General features: G+C 48.0%; 1 protein-coding gene across 1 annotated transcript in view; it reads right to left on the reverse strand.

The window, feature by feature from the left end:
- The window catches only part of WDFY4 (WDFY family member 4), a 233,556-nt gene that overhangs the window by 114,850 nt on the left and 103,201 nt on the right, over nucleotides 1-15,505 (reverse strand). The window contains exons 35-38 of the mRNA XM_068982260.1: nucleotides 13,060-13,298; nucleotides 12,140-12,261; nucleotides 10,477-10,662; nucleotides 9,613-9,749 (exon numbers count right to left, since the gene is read on the reverse strand). Of these exons, the coding sequence (XP_068838361.1) occupies nucleotides 9,613-9,749; nucleotides 10,477-10,662; nucleotides 12,140-12,261; nucleotides 13,060-13,298 (684 nt within the window). The remainder of the gene's footprint in view (nucleotides 1-9,612; nucleotides 9,750-10,476; nucleotides 10,663-12,139; nucleotides 12,262-13,059; nucleotides 13,299-15,505) is intronic.

The following is a 15,505-nucleotide window of genomic DNA, read 5'->3' on the forward strand; positions in this document are numbered from 1 at the left end:
GTTTACTTCTATTTTTCAAACTCCTGTAACAAGGACTTGTGATGATAGCCTGGTAATATTTCAGCCTCTCTTAAAATTGGAAAGGAAAGCCGCTGTTGCCATCAGCCTCACATTGTGCCTCCCCCTCATTCTGGATACTGTGTATTGGTGACGGGACTGCTGTTTCTACCCCCGCTGCTGTTGGGACCTAAGTCTGTGGCCAGTTGTGGTATGGAGTTTCTGTTTCACAACATATGCTTCCTGTGGGCTCTAACATCTATTGTTTTAAGAATGGGTCATATGGGGACTTCCCCGGTGGTCCAGGGGTTAAGATTCTGAGCGCCCAATGCAGGGGGCCTGGGTTCAATCCCTGTTGGGGGAGTAGATCCCACATGCCACGACTAAGACTTTGCATACTGCAAGTAAAGAACCTGCATGGTGGATCAAAGATCCCTCAGGCCATTGCTAAGACCTGGTGCAGTGAAATAAAACAATATTTTTAAAAATAAAATAAAAATTAAAACAAAGAATGGGATGCATATACATGTGTGAGCATGAATGCCTGTGCATGTGTGTGTCAAAAAGAGAAATTAAGAGAGGAGGTGTCTTGGTTGAGTGCCCAGGCCACTAGAAGAAAGCCTAAAGGGCTAATCCTCATACACACACACACACACACACACACACACACACACAAGCTGCCCTGGCCTGGTGAATTTCTGTGAGCCTGCAGTGCTGTGTCCCCAGCTCCATCACCAGGATGCTCTCCTGCCCTGGGCAACCCCATTCTGCATGTGCTGTGGGAACATCTGCATGCCTGACCAAGGGCTATGATACATCATACATGGACTTCACTTTCGGATGAAGTGAAACAAGACACTTAACAGAGATTTAAGCAATAAGATACAGGATTTCACCGTTCTTCTCTTTCTTGTCTCTGAATACTGCCACAGCCAGAACTTAATGGAGGTCCTTTCTGCAAGTAATTCTAGTCCAGACACACCATGAAGAGCCCTAACACCAGGCCGGGGAGGGTGGCATTATTTTTAGGGTCAGTTATCTCGGGAAAAGCATCAAGAGAAAGTGTCAGTGGCAGCCTTACCCGCCACAATTAAGAAAACCAAGATTCCATTTAATAGAAGGTCCGGGAACAACGTTCACATCAGTAGAAGCAGCGCACTTTTCAAAGTCTTTTTTAAAAAAAGACATGTGCTGTTTGCTTAGTCCCGCAGTCAGGTCCAACTCTTTGCGACCCCATAGACTGTAGCCCACCAGGCTCCTTTGCTCATGGAATTTCCAGGCAAGAATATTGGAGTGGGTTGCCATTTCTTACTCTGGGGGATCTTCCCAACCCAGGGATTGGACCCACTCTCATTCATTTCTGAGTGCTTTTATCCCTCTAACAGCTGCTGCTGCTGCTGCTAAGTCGCTTCAGTCGTGTCCAACTCTGTGCAACCCCATAGACGGCAGCCCACCAGGCTCCACTGTCCCTGGGATTCTCCAGGCAAGAACACTGCAGTGCGTTGCCATTTCCTTCTCCAATGCATGAAAGTGAAAAGTGAAAGTGAAGTTAGCTCAGTCGTGTCCGACTCTTCGCGACCCCATGGACTGCAGCCCACCAGGCTCCTCCACCCATGGGATTTTCCAGGCAAGAGTACTGAAGTGGGGTGCCATTGCCTTCTCCAATGCGTAAAAGTGAAAAGTGAATACTGGAGTGGGGTGCCATTGCCTTCTCCATCCTCTAACAGGGTCCCATTTAACTGCTGGCTCACAAGGCTTCTCCCCTACTGAGCATTGCAGGGCTTACGAGCAACTGTGATTGCTCATGAAGCTTGTGTCTGCAGGCCTCCTCTTCTCCATGGTTTCAGGGGCTCATTCCCTGGGCCCATTCCTCCACCGATGTGCTAACACAGGCTATCTTTCTGCCCTCCTGCCCCACCAGGAGAATGTATTATCAAGACCTCACCAATCTCTGGGTTCTCTCACTCCTTCACTTTCAGAAGTCCTCACGTGTCTTCATTTTCCCTCAAATTTAAGCTGTGCTGTGCTAAGTCACTTCAGTCGTGTCTGACTCTTTGTGATGCTATGGACCATAGCCCGCCAGGCTCCTCTGTCCATGAGATTCTCCAGGCGACGATACTGGAGTGGGTTGCCATTTCCTTCTCCAGGGAATCTTCCCAACCCAGGGATGGAACCCGCATCTCTTACACCTCCTGCACTGGCAGGCAGACTCTTTATGGCTGCACCGCCTGGGAAGCCACATTTAGGCTCCCTGCTTCCAAACATCTCTTTAAAGGCACATTCATCTCCTGGAAAAGTCCTTTTCCTCCTGCCCATGAACATCTTGTTGAATTTATGACAAGTTTAAGTAAAAATAGTCCCCATGAGAACCTTCTGAATTTCAGATTTTTAAAATTTCCTACACCCTATTAAAAGGCTTCCTAGGTGTTGCAGTGGTGAAGAACCCACCTGCCAATGCAGGAGACACAGGAGACATGGGCTTGATTCCTGGGTCAGGAAGACTCCCTGGAATAGGAAATGGCAATCCACTCTAGTATTCTTGCCTGGAGGATCCCATGGACAGAGGAGTCTGGGGAGCTATGGTCCAGGAGGTCACAAAGAACGGGCAGGACTGAGTGACTGGGCATGCACACGTGCACACTCCCTCTTAAAGACTTTTGTCTAAAATTTGTGGAGCCTTATACAAAGGTCATAGGTGCAAGGCCTCGTGCTGAGAACACAGATGCAGAGCCCCACACCAAGGTCATCTCGAGAACTGACTTAACCCCCGTAGCAACCGTTGCCGTGAGCCCCCCTGATCTAAACCATCCAGCTCCCTGACCCCATATTCGGGAAAAACCCGTCCAATCACCTAAAGACATCCTTCCAGCAGGAATTTTCTTTGTCTTGAGGCCATGAAAATAGGCTCGCTCTCCCTTGAACCAGCCTGCTGTTCTAACGGTCGGCTCTCCCTGGCATGTTAGGAGGTCTGCCGGCTATGCTCGCGGCGCCCTCTTTTTTCTGCTCTTTGTTCTTAATAAACTCACTCTTTCTGAAATACTCTGGCCCGCAGACTACGGCATAATTCATGTACAGTAGGACATCTCTGGGAATTCTAACTTCTGATTCCATCATTGCTTTTTGACTTCCTTGGTTGGTCCCCCGGACTCTACCACTTAACTTCTCCGTCATTTCAAAGCCCATTCTTTGCTATTATCAAAAAGTTCTTCCCAGCACTGGGGCGCTCCTGCCTTATGAGACATTTCACAGGTGAGTGAAATCTGAGGCTTCAACCTCAAGGGCTGTTCACTCCTGGACACGAAGGAGCCAAAACACTAAACCGGAAAACGTTGTGTCCCATCAGACCCCACCCTCCTTCCTGAGACAGAGGCTCGCGGTGCCTTCAGCATCAGCAAGACTGAAATTTCTCAGCAGCAGGAGACGAAGGCAAACATGCCAGAAAGCAAGACCGAGAGCGGCTTGACCCCTCCCGGAGCGCCCACTCACGCTCTCCGTTCTGCACTCTTCTTTTTCTGCACTTGTAATTTGGGCACCACGATTTCTTTAAAGGAAAAATAAGCATAGAGGAACGTTTACACACGGAATGACATGGTGTCTGGGAGGTTGCTTCAGAATTCTTCTGGGCAGAGGGAGAAAGTGAGCGGGGATAGTGAAGAGACGAGATTGGCCAGGAATTGAAAATTGTGTAAGTTAAGGGATGAATAGATACATGTGGATTCATTTTTTTGTTTTCTCTACTTATATATCTGTTTGAAAATTTCCACAGTGATTTTTAAAAAGGAAAACGGGTAACATTCGCAGAGTGGATGGTCACAAATCACTAGGGACCTGAGTCAAGACTGCTTTTAGCCGAGCTATCACCCCACTGCTGGTCTCAGCCAGCATCCCCTCCTCCACCAGGGGCAGGGCTGCTCCATGGCCGGGGATGGATGTAGTGGACCCGGGCTCACATTCAGGGAAGTAGCTAGCGGCAGGACCATGGTCGTCCTACCCACACAAGTGACCAGCCTCGGCGACCATCAAGGCCCCAGGCACGGGCACTGCTGGTTTTGCAGGAAACTCTGCTGCGTCTGGGTGGGCAGGGGCTCACCCACAGGGCAGCCTTCAGAAGACCTCATGGGCCCTTGGAGTAAATGCTTAGTGCTTTCGTGTCCTTGCCAGGGCAGACCTAAATTCTTGCAAAAAACTTGTCTTTGGTGTTTTAGCCACCACAGTGTGCTCTTCTCTGGCTCTCAGGGAGTTCTCACTCTTCTCTGTTAATTCTAATAGGGCCCTAGCTTCCCTCCGTGGGTCATGTCAGCATTTTAATATAAGACTTTGGAAACAGCAGCTGAAAACTTGCTCAGCTATCACCAAAACCAGGGAAATGTGGCAGACACAAGCCCAGCTCTTCTCCACCCTTTTGCTTCACTATAAACCTTCTGAGTTTGCTCAGGTGAGGTGTACATGGCCCCTGCATGGGACATCTGTCCACATGGGTACAGTTAATCACCAGAGGACAGTGGGGTGAAATCTGGCTCGTGTTTTGCCGAACAAGACACAGGTCAGGGGCCTGTGTCCACCCAGAGGGGCTCCCGCCTCCTTATGGGATAGAATTGGCCCCCAACATCCACCTTTGCGTTCCCTGGTTTGTTCCTTCCCCTCCTCCGCAGAGCGCCAGGAGACGTCTGGATCACACACCTCCCACGCCTCCCACGCGTGGGTGCATTCCGTCCTCCTGGCTGACTCTAGAGGCCTGGAGCTAGGACCCGTCTTCCGTGGCCCTTCACTTTGTTTTGCTAACCCCGGTCATGGTTAAACATCGTCCCTTGCGTATTCTTTGGTTTCCACTGCTGTAGCCACTCACTCTGCAGCCTCCAACATCTCCCCTGTGAATGACGCTACAGCCCCAGCCTGTCCCTTCTCCCAAGGGTCCTAAACTCCAACACAACCTATACAAACAGAAATACGCCATTCTCCTGCTTAACCCCCAGTTCCCCCCGATCTGCCTCCATGCCCATCCCCCTCCTCACATCCACTCATCCTCATAACCCCTTCCCACCTGACCTCCAGCTCCCATGCTCCATGTGCCCACTTTCTCTTTGCTGATGCTTAAAAAAACACACACAAAAAACAGAAGATGGCATACTTTATGTTTTGGAATAATTTTGGATCCACAGAAAAGCAGTAAAGATAGTATACAGAATCCCTGTCGACCCGTCACCTAATTTCCCATAACAAGCTGTGTCTGCCAAGACTTGGAAGCCAACATTTGTTGTTGGTGTTTTCCCAACCTATTTTTAAACAAGAAAGGCTGAAGCTGAGCAGGTGACCAGAGTCACCTGCTGTGAAGAGGGATGGCTGGCCAGAGTGTGCCCTCTGATCTCCCCGAGCTGAGAGAGGCATAATAAAGTGACTTCCTGGGCACCCTCAGTTGGCCTTTGGTGACCTCAAGGGAACCCAGGGTCCCAACCTCTGTCCTATACACTTACGCCCATAGCCTTCACCCTGGTAGAGACCATGACTTCACATTCTGATCCCAGAAGGGACTATGATGGAGGTCAGGGGGAGAAAAAGAAGAAATACCATCTATCATATCAGTCTTGCCTCAAAGTTCAGCTCACCTGCCAAGAAGCGAGCATTTTCTACTGAAAGTGAAGCTAGGTAAAAGGCATCAGGAATCGGACGCTGTGTGTCTCCCTCCAAGAAACAATTTATCAGTGCTCTAGAGCTGTCAGCTGCTGACATGATAAGGAATAACACCAAATGAATAATGTTTCCTCCAAACCCAGCTCCTTTAATTACAAGCCTCTTCTTTCCAGAAGAGAGACAGAAGATGCAGAAACACCAATTTCATGCACTTGTGCCTGAATAATGTCTCCATGCTGCTTTTTCCAGATGGCGACCTTCTCACTGGAGGGACTAATGATGTGGGCATATTTAGGGAAAAACCAATAACGGAGTCTTTAACCTTCAACAACAAAACGCGTGTTGTACAAAATGTTCCTTGGGATACATTAGAAAATATCAATTACATTGCTCACTGAGGTGTAATCAGCTGTAATAATCAAAATTAATTTTTAAAAATAATTAAACAGACCCCAGGGCAAATAGTTGTGTTCTTATCCTATGGCATCACAGTGTACATACATACCTGAGAAGTTGCGCCTTCTGTTAGCAACAAAGGCGTCTAGCGTGGAGGGGCAACGGATGTGGGCTCTACAGGCTGGCAAGTTGCTTCCCACAGAAAGGAGGGAGAGCCCGAGGCAGCTCCCCATACATTCTTTAAGAACCTTCCACGTACTGCCAGGCACTGTACCCATCCCAGACTGAGTTACTGGTAGGAGATGCTGCTCAGCAAAGATTCAGTTACTCTTTTTAAATTAAAGCAGGGTCCCCTTTGTTTCAAAAATGATTTGTCTTTTAAAATTCCACAAGACAGAAAAAGCTATAGAAAAGATAGGCTGGAGGTAAAATGGGCTCAACCAAGAAGTGTATGCAAATACATGCGTGGCTTGTACATGTGTTTGCAAAAATTTACCCCACTGGGCATGTGCGGTTACCCCAGTTGGGCCATGCTTATCTCTCTGGCTTCCAAGTGCCCAAATGAAAGAGGAAAACATAAGCGTGTCAGAAGTTTTCCTTTTTATAAGTTGCTGCGGAAAAGCACAGTCCTTCCTGGTACTAACAGCTGAGGGACATGTACCCTGAGGCTGTCTGGCCCCCACTGCAGTCCAGCCACACTGCTAGGACCTCCAACACACTCCTGCCTCGGTGCCTTTGCCCGGTGGTCCTCCCTGCCTGACCATTCTTTCCCAGGGTCACAAGGCTCCTATCTTTCCTTTTTCCTCTGCTCTCACACCTCCCCACCAGAGAAGACTTCTGGCCACCTCCATCCAAGTGGCCCAGCACCTCTCTCTCCACCCTACCCCACTTACTGCTCCATTTTTCCTTATTGCAATTAGCACCCCAACATTACAAACTTACTTATCTTCTTATTGTCTATCTTCACCTACTAGAATGCAGTCTCCTTAGAAGCAGAAAATATGCTGGCTTCTCCTTCTGTAATCTCAGTACTTAGAGCAGAGTACTGAATAAGCACTCAATATAAATTTGTGGAGTGAACGAACGGATGGATGAGACCTCAGCTGCTATAGAAGACATCTTCAGCAGTTTGCCTTCACCAAAGACAAAGCCAGCTTCAAATATTCTTCCTTTCAGGTCTCTCCATGTGAGCCAAAAGCAAACTGCTATTATATAAGTCATCTGTAAACTGACATGGCTCCAAACACTGCTGTCTACTCAAGCTTCTTTCAGGTGGGCTGTTCTCAGCAGACCTCCCTAGGACTCAGAGGTGCTAAGCTGTGCTAGTGGCAGCGACCTGCCAAGAGGCAGGTAGTTTCAATAGTGCCGGCGTTCCCATAAAACGCCGTGGCCCAGTCGTCACTTCCCCAGCTGCCCAGCCAGACTAACCTGTCCTCCTGGGGACAGCGACCACTAACTTGGTCAAGGAGTTAGAAGCTTCAGAGAAGCCCAGGGAAGAGGGGCTGGACCCTTGCTGCTACAAACGACACTGGTGAGGAGCAAGTGCTTGGGCACAAGCAGGGATGGTCCTGCTTCTGAGGGTGGGGCAGCTGAACCACAGGCGGGATGGTCTTCGCCTTGAGCTATACAGTAAATTGGATTTTTGTAAATGGTTCTATTTCTAAAGCACTTACACATTCCAAGTGCTTCCACACAGTCTAGTGGAAGCAGAGCACACTTCTGGTTTGAAGTCCAGGAATCGAAGCTCTGAGAGGTTATGGAATTGTCTAAGTGCGTGCTCAGCAGTGCAGAGACCATGAATGAAGATCCTATTTCCACTCTGCCACTTCCTGGCTGCAAAGCCCTTGACTTTTTCTTTTTCTTTTTTTTTTTTTAGATTTTATCACACATCTATAAAATGAGACTAAAAATAGTTGTGTGGTGTAGCTGGCACGGAAACCTCAGTCATTCACTCAGTCAGTCAGCCAGTAAGTCTGTAGACAAATATAATGAGCAGTGTCTTCCACAAGCCAATTCGCTGAGGACACAGCCTGCCTTCAGCTCTGAACACCAGGGCCCAGCCAGCCTAGTCAATTTCATCGGCCCCCACCCCCTTCCCCCAGCCAGCCTAGTCAATTTCATTTTCCATCTTCCTTTTCATCTTGGGCTTTCTCTGCTTGTCCTGAAATCTACTGTTTCTGAAGCTTGGAAAGAAGCAGCTCCCCTTCCCCAGGAGGTCTGGGCACTTGCAGGCAGCCCCTCATTCCTCTCTTCTCCCAGCATCCAGCGATGATGCCCTCCCCATCAGGCATTGACCAGAGTGGATAACAGACCCGTGGTGACAGCAAGACCTAGATTCTGAGCACATGTGGAGTCAACCTCACTCTCCAAAGTTATTTGGGCAGAGCTCCAACTGTGTAATGTATCTGCCAACCATCTCCCCCACCCCCTGGGGAGCCCCTTCTCACCGTTTCCCACAGGTATTTGTCCCACTGCGGAGGTCAGGAGGTAAATGACTCAGAGGAGTTACGTGAATTTCCCAAGGTCTCTTGATCCTAAGGCTATGACTATTGAAGGACTACCTTCTGCTGCTAAAGGTAAGTCAGTGACCCCAGCATCAGAATATATGACAGATTGTGTTCTCCAAGGAGAGCCTAGGCAATATTTCCAATACTACGTGCTCTCGCAGAACTTTGCCACCTCCCTACCAGGAGGTAGAGTCTATTTGCCCTCCCCATGAACCTGGGAAGAGTTTTGTGCCTGTCTGGACCAAAAAGGACCACTGCAGAGGTGATGTTGCATAGCTTCCAAAGCTGGGTAATGAATGAAAGGCAATGGGGCCTCCACCTTTCTCTCTCCCTTTTTCCATTTTTCTCTCTCTTCTTCTCCCTCACTATGGAAATGTAAAACTCAGCCACTAGGTAGTAAGGAAGCTTAAGACGCATGCAGAAATCACATGTAGGTGTTCTGGTCAACAGTCTCAGCCAGAGCCAGCAGCAATCCCCAGATGTGTAAGTGAGTTTTCCCATGATCTCACCTAAGGCCCCAGACATCATGGAGTAGAGACGCCCCCTAACTCCTGCTGTGCCCCAGATCCCTTACCATAGCATGCATGATCACACAAACACACACACAGTCATGTTGGTATGACTGAGTTTTAGGTTGGTTTGATATGCAGTTTTAGAGACATGGATGAGAAACCCCCAACAGCTCATCCCGACGTGGTCAAGGGGCCCCACCACCGTGTCTCCCAATGGCGCTTCAGGCCCCTGTGCTGTGCCCACACACCCAGCTCCTGCTGAGCGGTGGGGTAGCGCTCTTGTAGTACACCTGGCACAAAGCAAGTGGGCACGAGGATTGGTTTGGGTTTTAACGCCTCAAGGAACAGCGGCTCTTGGCACTCAAGTAGAGCCCGTATTAACTTCTATCTAAAGCGAACCTAAGACCTGACTCCCCGAATGCAGGCTCTACTGGGAAGCCACAGGCATTGCCCCTGAATGTTTGGAAGAACACGGAAGCAGCTCCTACCAGGGGCGAGAGAGAGAAGCCATAACACATGGGTATTTGAAGCGAATGTCTGATGTTTTCTAAGGCAAAGGGGTCTGGGCTCACCTCCGCTTTGCACTCAGGGTCCCTGGTCTGCCGCCCAGGCATCAGCCTCATGGCTGAGGACAAGCTGCCGCTCCATGAAGAAACTTTGCCGTGGTGTCCAACGTTCGAGCGACTGGCCAGTGCCTTCTTTTCAGATGCTGATGATAGAGAAGCAAAGACATCAGAGGTGAAGTTAAGAGAGAGACACACATGATTTCTATAGCTTGCTTGGCTCTCAAAGGGCCTTCCAGGGGCACAAGCCCAGTATGCCTGTCTCCAATAAGGAAAACAACCTAGCCTAAAAGTTTGAATCATTATGAATTTTCTGATGCTGAGAAACTTAAAAGCAAGTATGTGAGTCATGACTTGTGAGTCATGACCTCTTTAAAATGAAACTTAACACATCATTCCTACAATGGCATTGACTAATACGAGAGTAAAAACGTTGAGTCACTGATAGAATGCAAAAGCTGTTAATATCTTTGGGATGAAGACTTTTACTTGGAACTTGAAAACCTGAGACTCCAGGTCCCTGCATGACTTGGCACAAGGTTTCAAACCGGATATGTGAATACCAGGGCAGGACCTAAAACCCTAAGTCCCAGAGTCCAAGCTAGAGCTCCAACATGAGGCCCTTTCCTCTAAGAGATTACTAGAATCTGCTTGCTTGCTTGGCACCTCTGGCCTTCCTTTCATCTGAGATGCAAAGCAGCATTAGTCCTTTGAGCAAAGACTTAGGAGGCTCCGGTGATGTAAATCCCACCCGCCAAAGGGATGAGAGAGAAGGTGTGGTGTAAAAGGCTCTGGGCCCTGAGTGGAACTCCGGGGGAGCCTGGCTCTGTGAGACTCAGAAGTTCTGTTCCCTGAAGCCAAGGAGACAGAGACCTAGGTAATGCTGCCAGGCCTTGAGCATCGTTTCTTCCCAGAGCGGGGTGACCTCCTCAATCTTCACGTCACTCTCTCCAGGCTTCACAGAAAGATCGATTTTGAAGGTATCCTCCAGTTCCTGCCGCCTCTGTGCCACGAGCTGCTGCCAGAGAATCCGTACGGTCTTCTGGATATTGTGCTGAACTAATGGAGAGAGTGCATCGCACAATCAGAGCAGCCTCAGTGCTTCCCCCAGAGAAAGCCAGGAGATGGCATATCATGTTCCTTTTATGTGCCTCTCTCTTGAACATCACCTCAGCCTTGCAAGCTCCAGCCAGAAAGCTGTCAGTATGTAGAGCCACAGGACAAGGATAATAGCTACCAACATCCTTGTGACCTGGCCTCTCCCCCATCTCCACCACCAAGTCCTGCCTGCCTCACGTGTCCAGAGCTGGGAAACATGATTGATGGGCTCAATGAGCCTCTTTCTCCCATCCCCAATCCTGTTAGATACCAAACAGAGAGATACCCTGTGTAAGCTCTAGGTAACAAAATAGCTCCCCGCAAACAGTTCCTTCGAACCTTGACTTTCATGTTAGCCCCTCAGGGGTATGGACCCAGGGGCCCAGGCACCAAGCCCGTTCTCTCTGTTCATACTTCCAATTACCAACCCGTCCCGTGCCCAGGACTTGCAGGGGGATGGGCAAAGCCAGCCAGTTGTAGCTGCTCTGTGCCTAGCCTTCTACTCTGCACTGCGCCTGTCTTCTGATTTGGGGTCACTTGGCTCCCTCTTCAGTACCAGCCTCTATAGCTTGTCTTTCTCACCCCAGGGGAATGGACATTGTTCAGTCCACTCTACTAGTTAAATCCCAGAATGCAAGTATCCATGTTGTAATTAAGACTGCAGCAGAGTAAACTCTGAACACACAAGATGTTTGAGCACTGGCTTTGGGCACAAGTCTGCCCAGAAAATAAGGGCCCTTGTCCCTTCCACCTGGCATCACAAGGTATCACAAGGTAAGTGTCACAGTCAGCCAACTAATGTGGCAGAAGGTCTGCTGAGGCATTCTGGATCAAGAGGGAGAAATTTCTCAGATACGTGCATCTGGCTGCCTTTTCTTCCCCCCACCCCCCCCACCCCCCACACACACACTGCCAATCCCTGTAACTTGATTTGATGCTATCAAATTCTAGAATAAAACCCAGTAAGCCAAATATCTTATAAAGTAATGAGGTGCTTTACTTCATTTCTATTTTCTAGAGAAGAAAGCTGAGAGACGGTTAGGTTATAGCTTGAACTGAGTGAGATAACATACCCGTTTCCACATCTAGTGGTCCAAAGAAAAGTCAAGAGATCAGATAAGAAGTTAAATCAACTTACAGAGAAGTTCTCAGGCTTTAGTTAGTATACCAAGTTCTCAGTCTCACCGAGTCCCACAGAACTTTCCCTTTATCCATCCACACATATGTCCATCCATTCTATTTCTTGTATACAAAGATCACTCCAATTTTATTCTTTACCTTGCTATATGATTACATTTTCTAGGACCTCTTCTGGCTTTAAAGAATCTTCTTCATAGTATTGGCTCCCTTGTCTTAGGGGAGAAAAATGAAAAACGCAACCCTAGCAATTACCACTATCCATCTACTCCTCCACAGAAAAACAACACATAAAATGTACCATCACTCAAGCTTGGCAATTCGTCCCCTCTTTTTTCTCTCACTTCTTCATTTGGAGAAAGAAAGACTTGATGATAAGGAGTCATTCTAGGCTTGGGTTCCAATCCAAATCCTTCTGGATAACTAGTAGAGAAGAGATTGTTCATCATGAACTCCAGTTTCTTTGGGATCATTTCATTGTTCCTTGTTACAAATAATTATCCTGCAAACTCAGTACACATCAACATGAAAAAAGAAAAAAAAACTTGTCTAATCCAGTTAAAGCAAGCATCTATGACAATTTCCATGACAGATATTTTGCAGACAGATTCTAGAAAAAAAAACTCTTTTTATTTCTCTTATTACATATCATCTATGCTCCCAACAGGCCCCCTCCTCCCTCTCTGGGTTTCCCCATCATTTCTTTTTGCAGACTCCTGAAACACTGAAATCTGCCTTTACTTGGCACTAATCTCATTCCCTGTGGAATGGGGCCAGGGCCAGCTTCATGGGCCTGTGGCTTGTGCAATTGCTTATGGTCCTCACTCGGAAGGGTCCCATGTTTGGGCTCTGCTGTAGCAATCTTGAAATTCTTAGTAATTTTTGAACAAGAACCCTGTATTTATATTCTGCTGGAATCCCACATGTCATATAGCTGGTTCTAAATAGGGTGCAGTGGTTCACATCTTACGTTCCTTATGGGCCACATGCTCCAGAATTCCTGGGGGTATTCATGTCCAAGTACCCTCTTCTCTGGGCCCATCACCCAACCAAGCAGAATAGACAGTACATGTTTGTGGATTGAACCAAAAATGAGAAACAAGGATATGAAAAAATACCAGTGTATGAGAATGCCCATTATTGAAATTTCTAGGATTAAGTCCCTTTGGGTTTTGGAGGTCTCTTCGCCATGTAGAGGGATTTGAGGAGAGCAGCTCTAACCTTCTTGCGCTGAGCAGCAGCAGACAGTGCATGAGGCACATGAGGAAGCTGGCGTTGGAATTATAGGTGGCGAACAGGATGTCCCAGTGCTCCTGCAGAAAGCCCAGGGTACTGAGCAGGCTGAGGCACTCGGAGAGGGACTGGTGGGGCTTGGAGAGGCTGTAAAGGATGGCTTTATTTAAACTGCTGTACAGAGCGCTGATGGCAGTGTCCTTCTGAGAAGAGGCATTCTCGATGACCTGAGGCATGAAACAAACACACACACACACATTCTCGATGGCCTGCGTCATGAAATAAACACACACACACACGTTCTCGATGACCTGCGTCATGAAACACACACACACATGTTCTCGATGACCTGCGTCATGAAACACACACACACGTTCTTGATGACCTGCGGCATGAAACACACACACACACGTTCTCGATGACCTGCGTCACGAAACACACACACACACATGTTCTCGATGACCTGTGTCATGAAACACATACACACACACACTTGGGAACACTCTGAAGTTTAGACACCAACCCAGTTAGTCAGGAAAATGATGGAGTCTCAGAGTCCTTTCTGTATTCCAAAACGTGACATTTCTAAAATCAAAAAAGGACTACTTCCCCTGCCTTGGATCTTCTATTTAAGCAGGTGACCAATGAAGGGAATTCAAACATTTAAGTCTACCAAAAATAGGTATAAAAATTAAAAGTTTACCACAGTCAAATTATGCAAAGCAGCCGTGGGGAACCAGAGATCTCCGTGTTCCCAGTGTAACAAAGTCGACCCTCTGTATACAAGAACGAGCTGCTAATAGCGTCTAGTTTTAAAAACGTGTTATTAACTATTAATACTTGTTGTCAGACATGGATTGTTATGCTATTCCAGTTACCATGCCAAGTATTGTTGCATTTCTTTGCATATGTCTACACATATTGCTTCATTTAAACATCATAACACCACCATGAAGTGGACACTAAGATTGTCACACTTTAGGGATAAAAAGGCCGAGAGTTTGAGAGATGGGAGAGATAGGTGCTCAGCAAGAGTAAAACCTACACCAGACACTTGAGTCATCCTCTTCACCACTGTATTTTCTAAAGGAGAGGTGCGCTCGAACATCCATGGGCTTCAGTACGTGAGGCATTTTAGAGGGTTGAGGCAGAAGGTCCTGATCTGTGGTCTGAACATTGAAGCCATCCTTCCGTTTGACTTCGTTGAAAAGAATCCACAGAACAAACGCCATGTGCAAAATCTTTCAGTAGATTGGGAAGGCCTTGTTACTTTTAGATTTCTCTCTTCAAATTTCATAGGTAGCGCAAGTTTCATACTAAGTGCTACTTTAAAATGCGGGATTTGGGGCTCATGCTTTTACCACCATCCTCTCCTCCTTTGAGAGATGGGTCACATCTTCCAAACTGAAGTTAAGAGTCGTGAGAGCCACAGGTGGTGAGCAGGAGAGAAGGGTGGTGGGTGTGGGCAGCGAGAGTCCTGGGGCCTGGCACCCTGCTGAACACACATCTGCCCCAGGAGGCACCAACGCTTTGGTGTTAGCTCTGAGTATTTGCTTTGACCACTAGGGAACTGCTATGGATTGATTGTTAGTACCACCTTCAAATTCCTGTGTTGATGCCCTAGTATTGTAATGTGATGTATTCAGAGATGGGATGGGATGTATTCAGAGATGGGATCTCTTGGAGGTGACTAGGTCGTGAGGATGGAGCCCTCAGGATGGGCTTAATGCCCTTACAGGAAGAGACAGGTGAGCTTGCATGCTCTCTCTCTCTGTTATGTCGAGGGCACAATGAGAAGATGACCATCCCTAAAACCAGAAAAACAGCCCTGGCAGATCAGCTGGTACTTTGACCTTGGACTTCCCAACCTCTAGAACTCTGAGAAATGAATGTTTGCTGCTAAGTTTCCCAGTTCCAAACTCACTAAGACAGGAACTTGGTGGCTGCTCTCATTCTCGACACAACCTCCCAATTTTAATCCCCTTGGAGCTGACAAGAGATATTTCTCCCTTCTTGGAGTTATTTCTGAAGAAGCCTCTGAATACCTTCCTTTCAGGTTGCCTAGAACTGAGCATCAGCCAGACTGAATACCAGTCCAGGAACTGTGCCGAGGCCCTGACCCGGAGCATGCAGGTGCCTCCACAGGCAGGAAGTGCTGGGGGCACTGGTCCCACTGTCTCCACAAGGCATGAAGAGGAAGGAGAGGGGGTGTCCTGGATCCTGCTGCAGGGAACACACCGGAAGCTGCGGGCACGAGCTTCTGGAGGCAGATTTCAGCTTGCAAGAGAAAGTGCTTTCCAAACATCACAGCTGTCCTGCTGCCTTGAACTCCCTTACACCACAGAGAGCTCCTCACAAAAAAGTGAATGGCCACTTGTCAGGAAAGGTTTCCAGAATGAAATGGGAAGCAGCAAGGACCAAAACAGAGTTCAAC

This window comes from Capricornis sumatraensis, chromosome 10, assembly GCF_032405125.1.
Source record: "Capricornis sumatraensis isolate serow.1 chromosome 10, serow.2, whole genome shotgun sequence".
Taxonomy (NCBI): domain Eukaryota; kingdom Metazoa; phylum Chordata; class Mammalia; order Artiodactyla; family Bovidae; genus Capricornis; species Capricornis sumatraensis.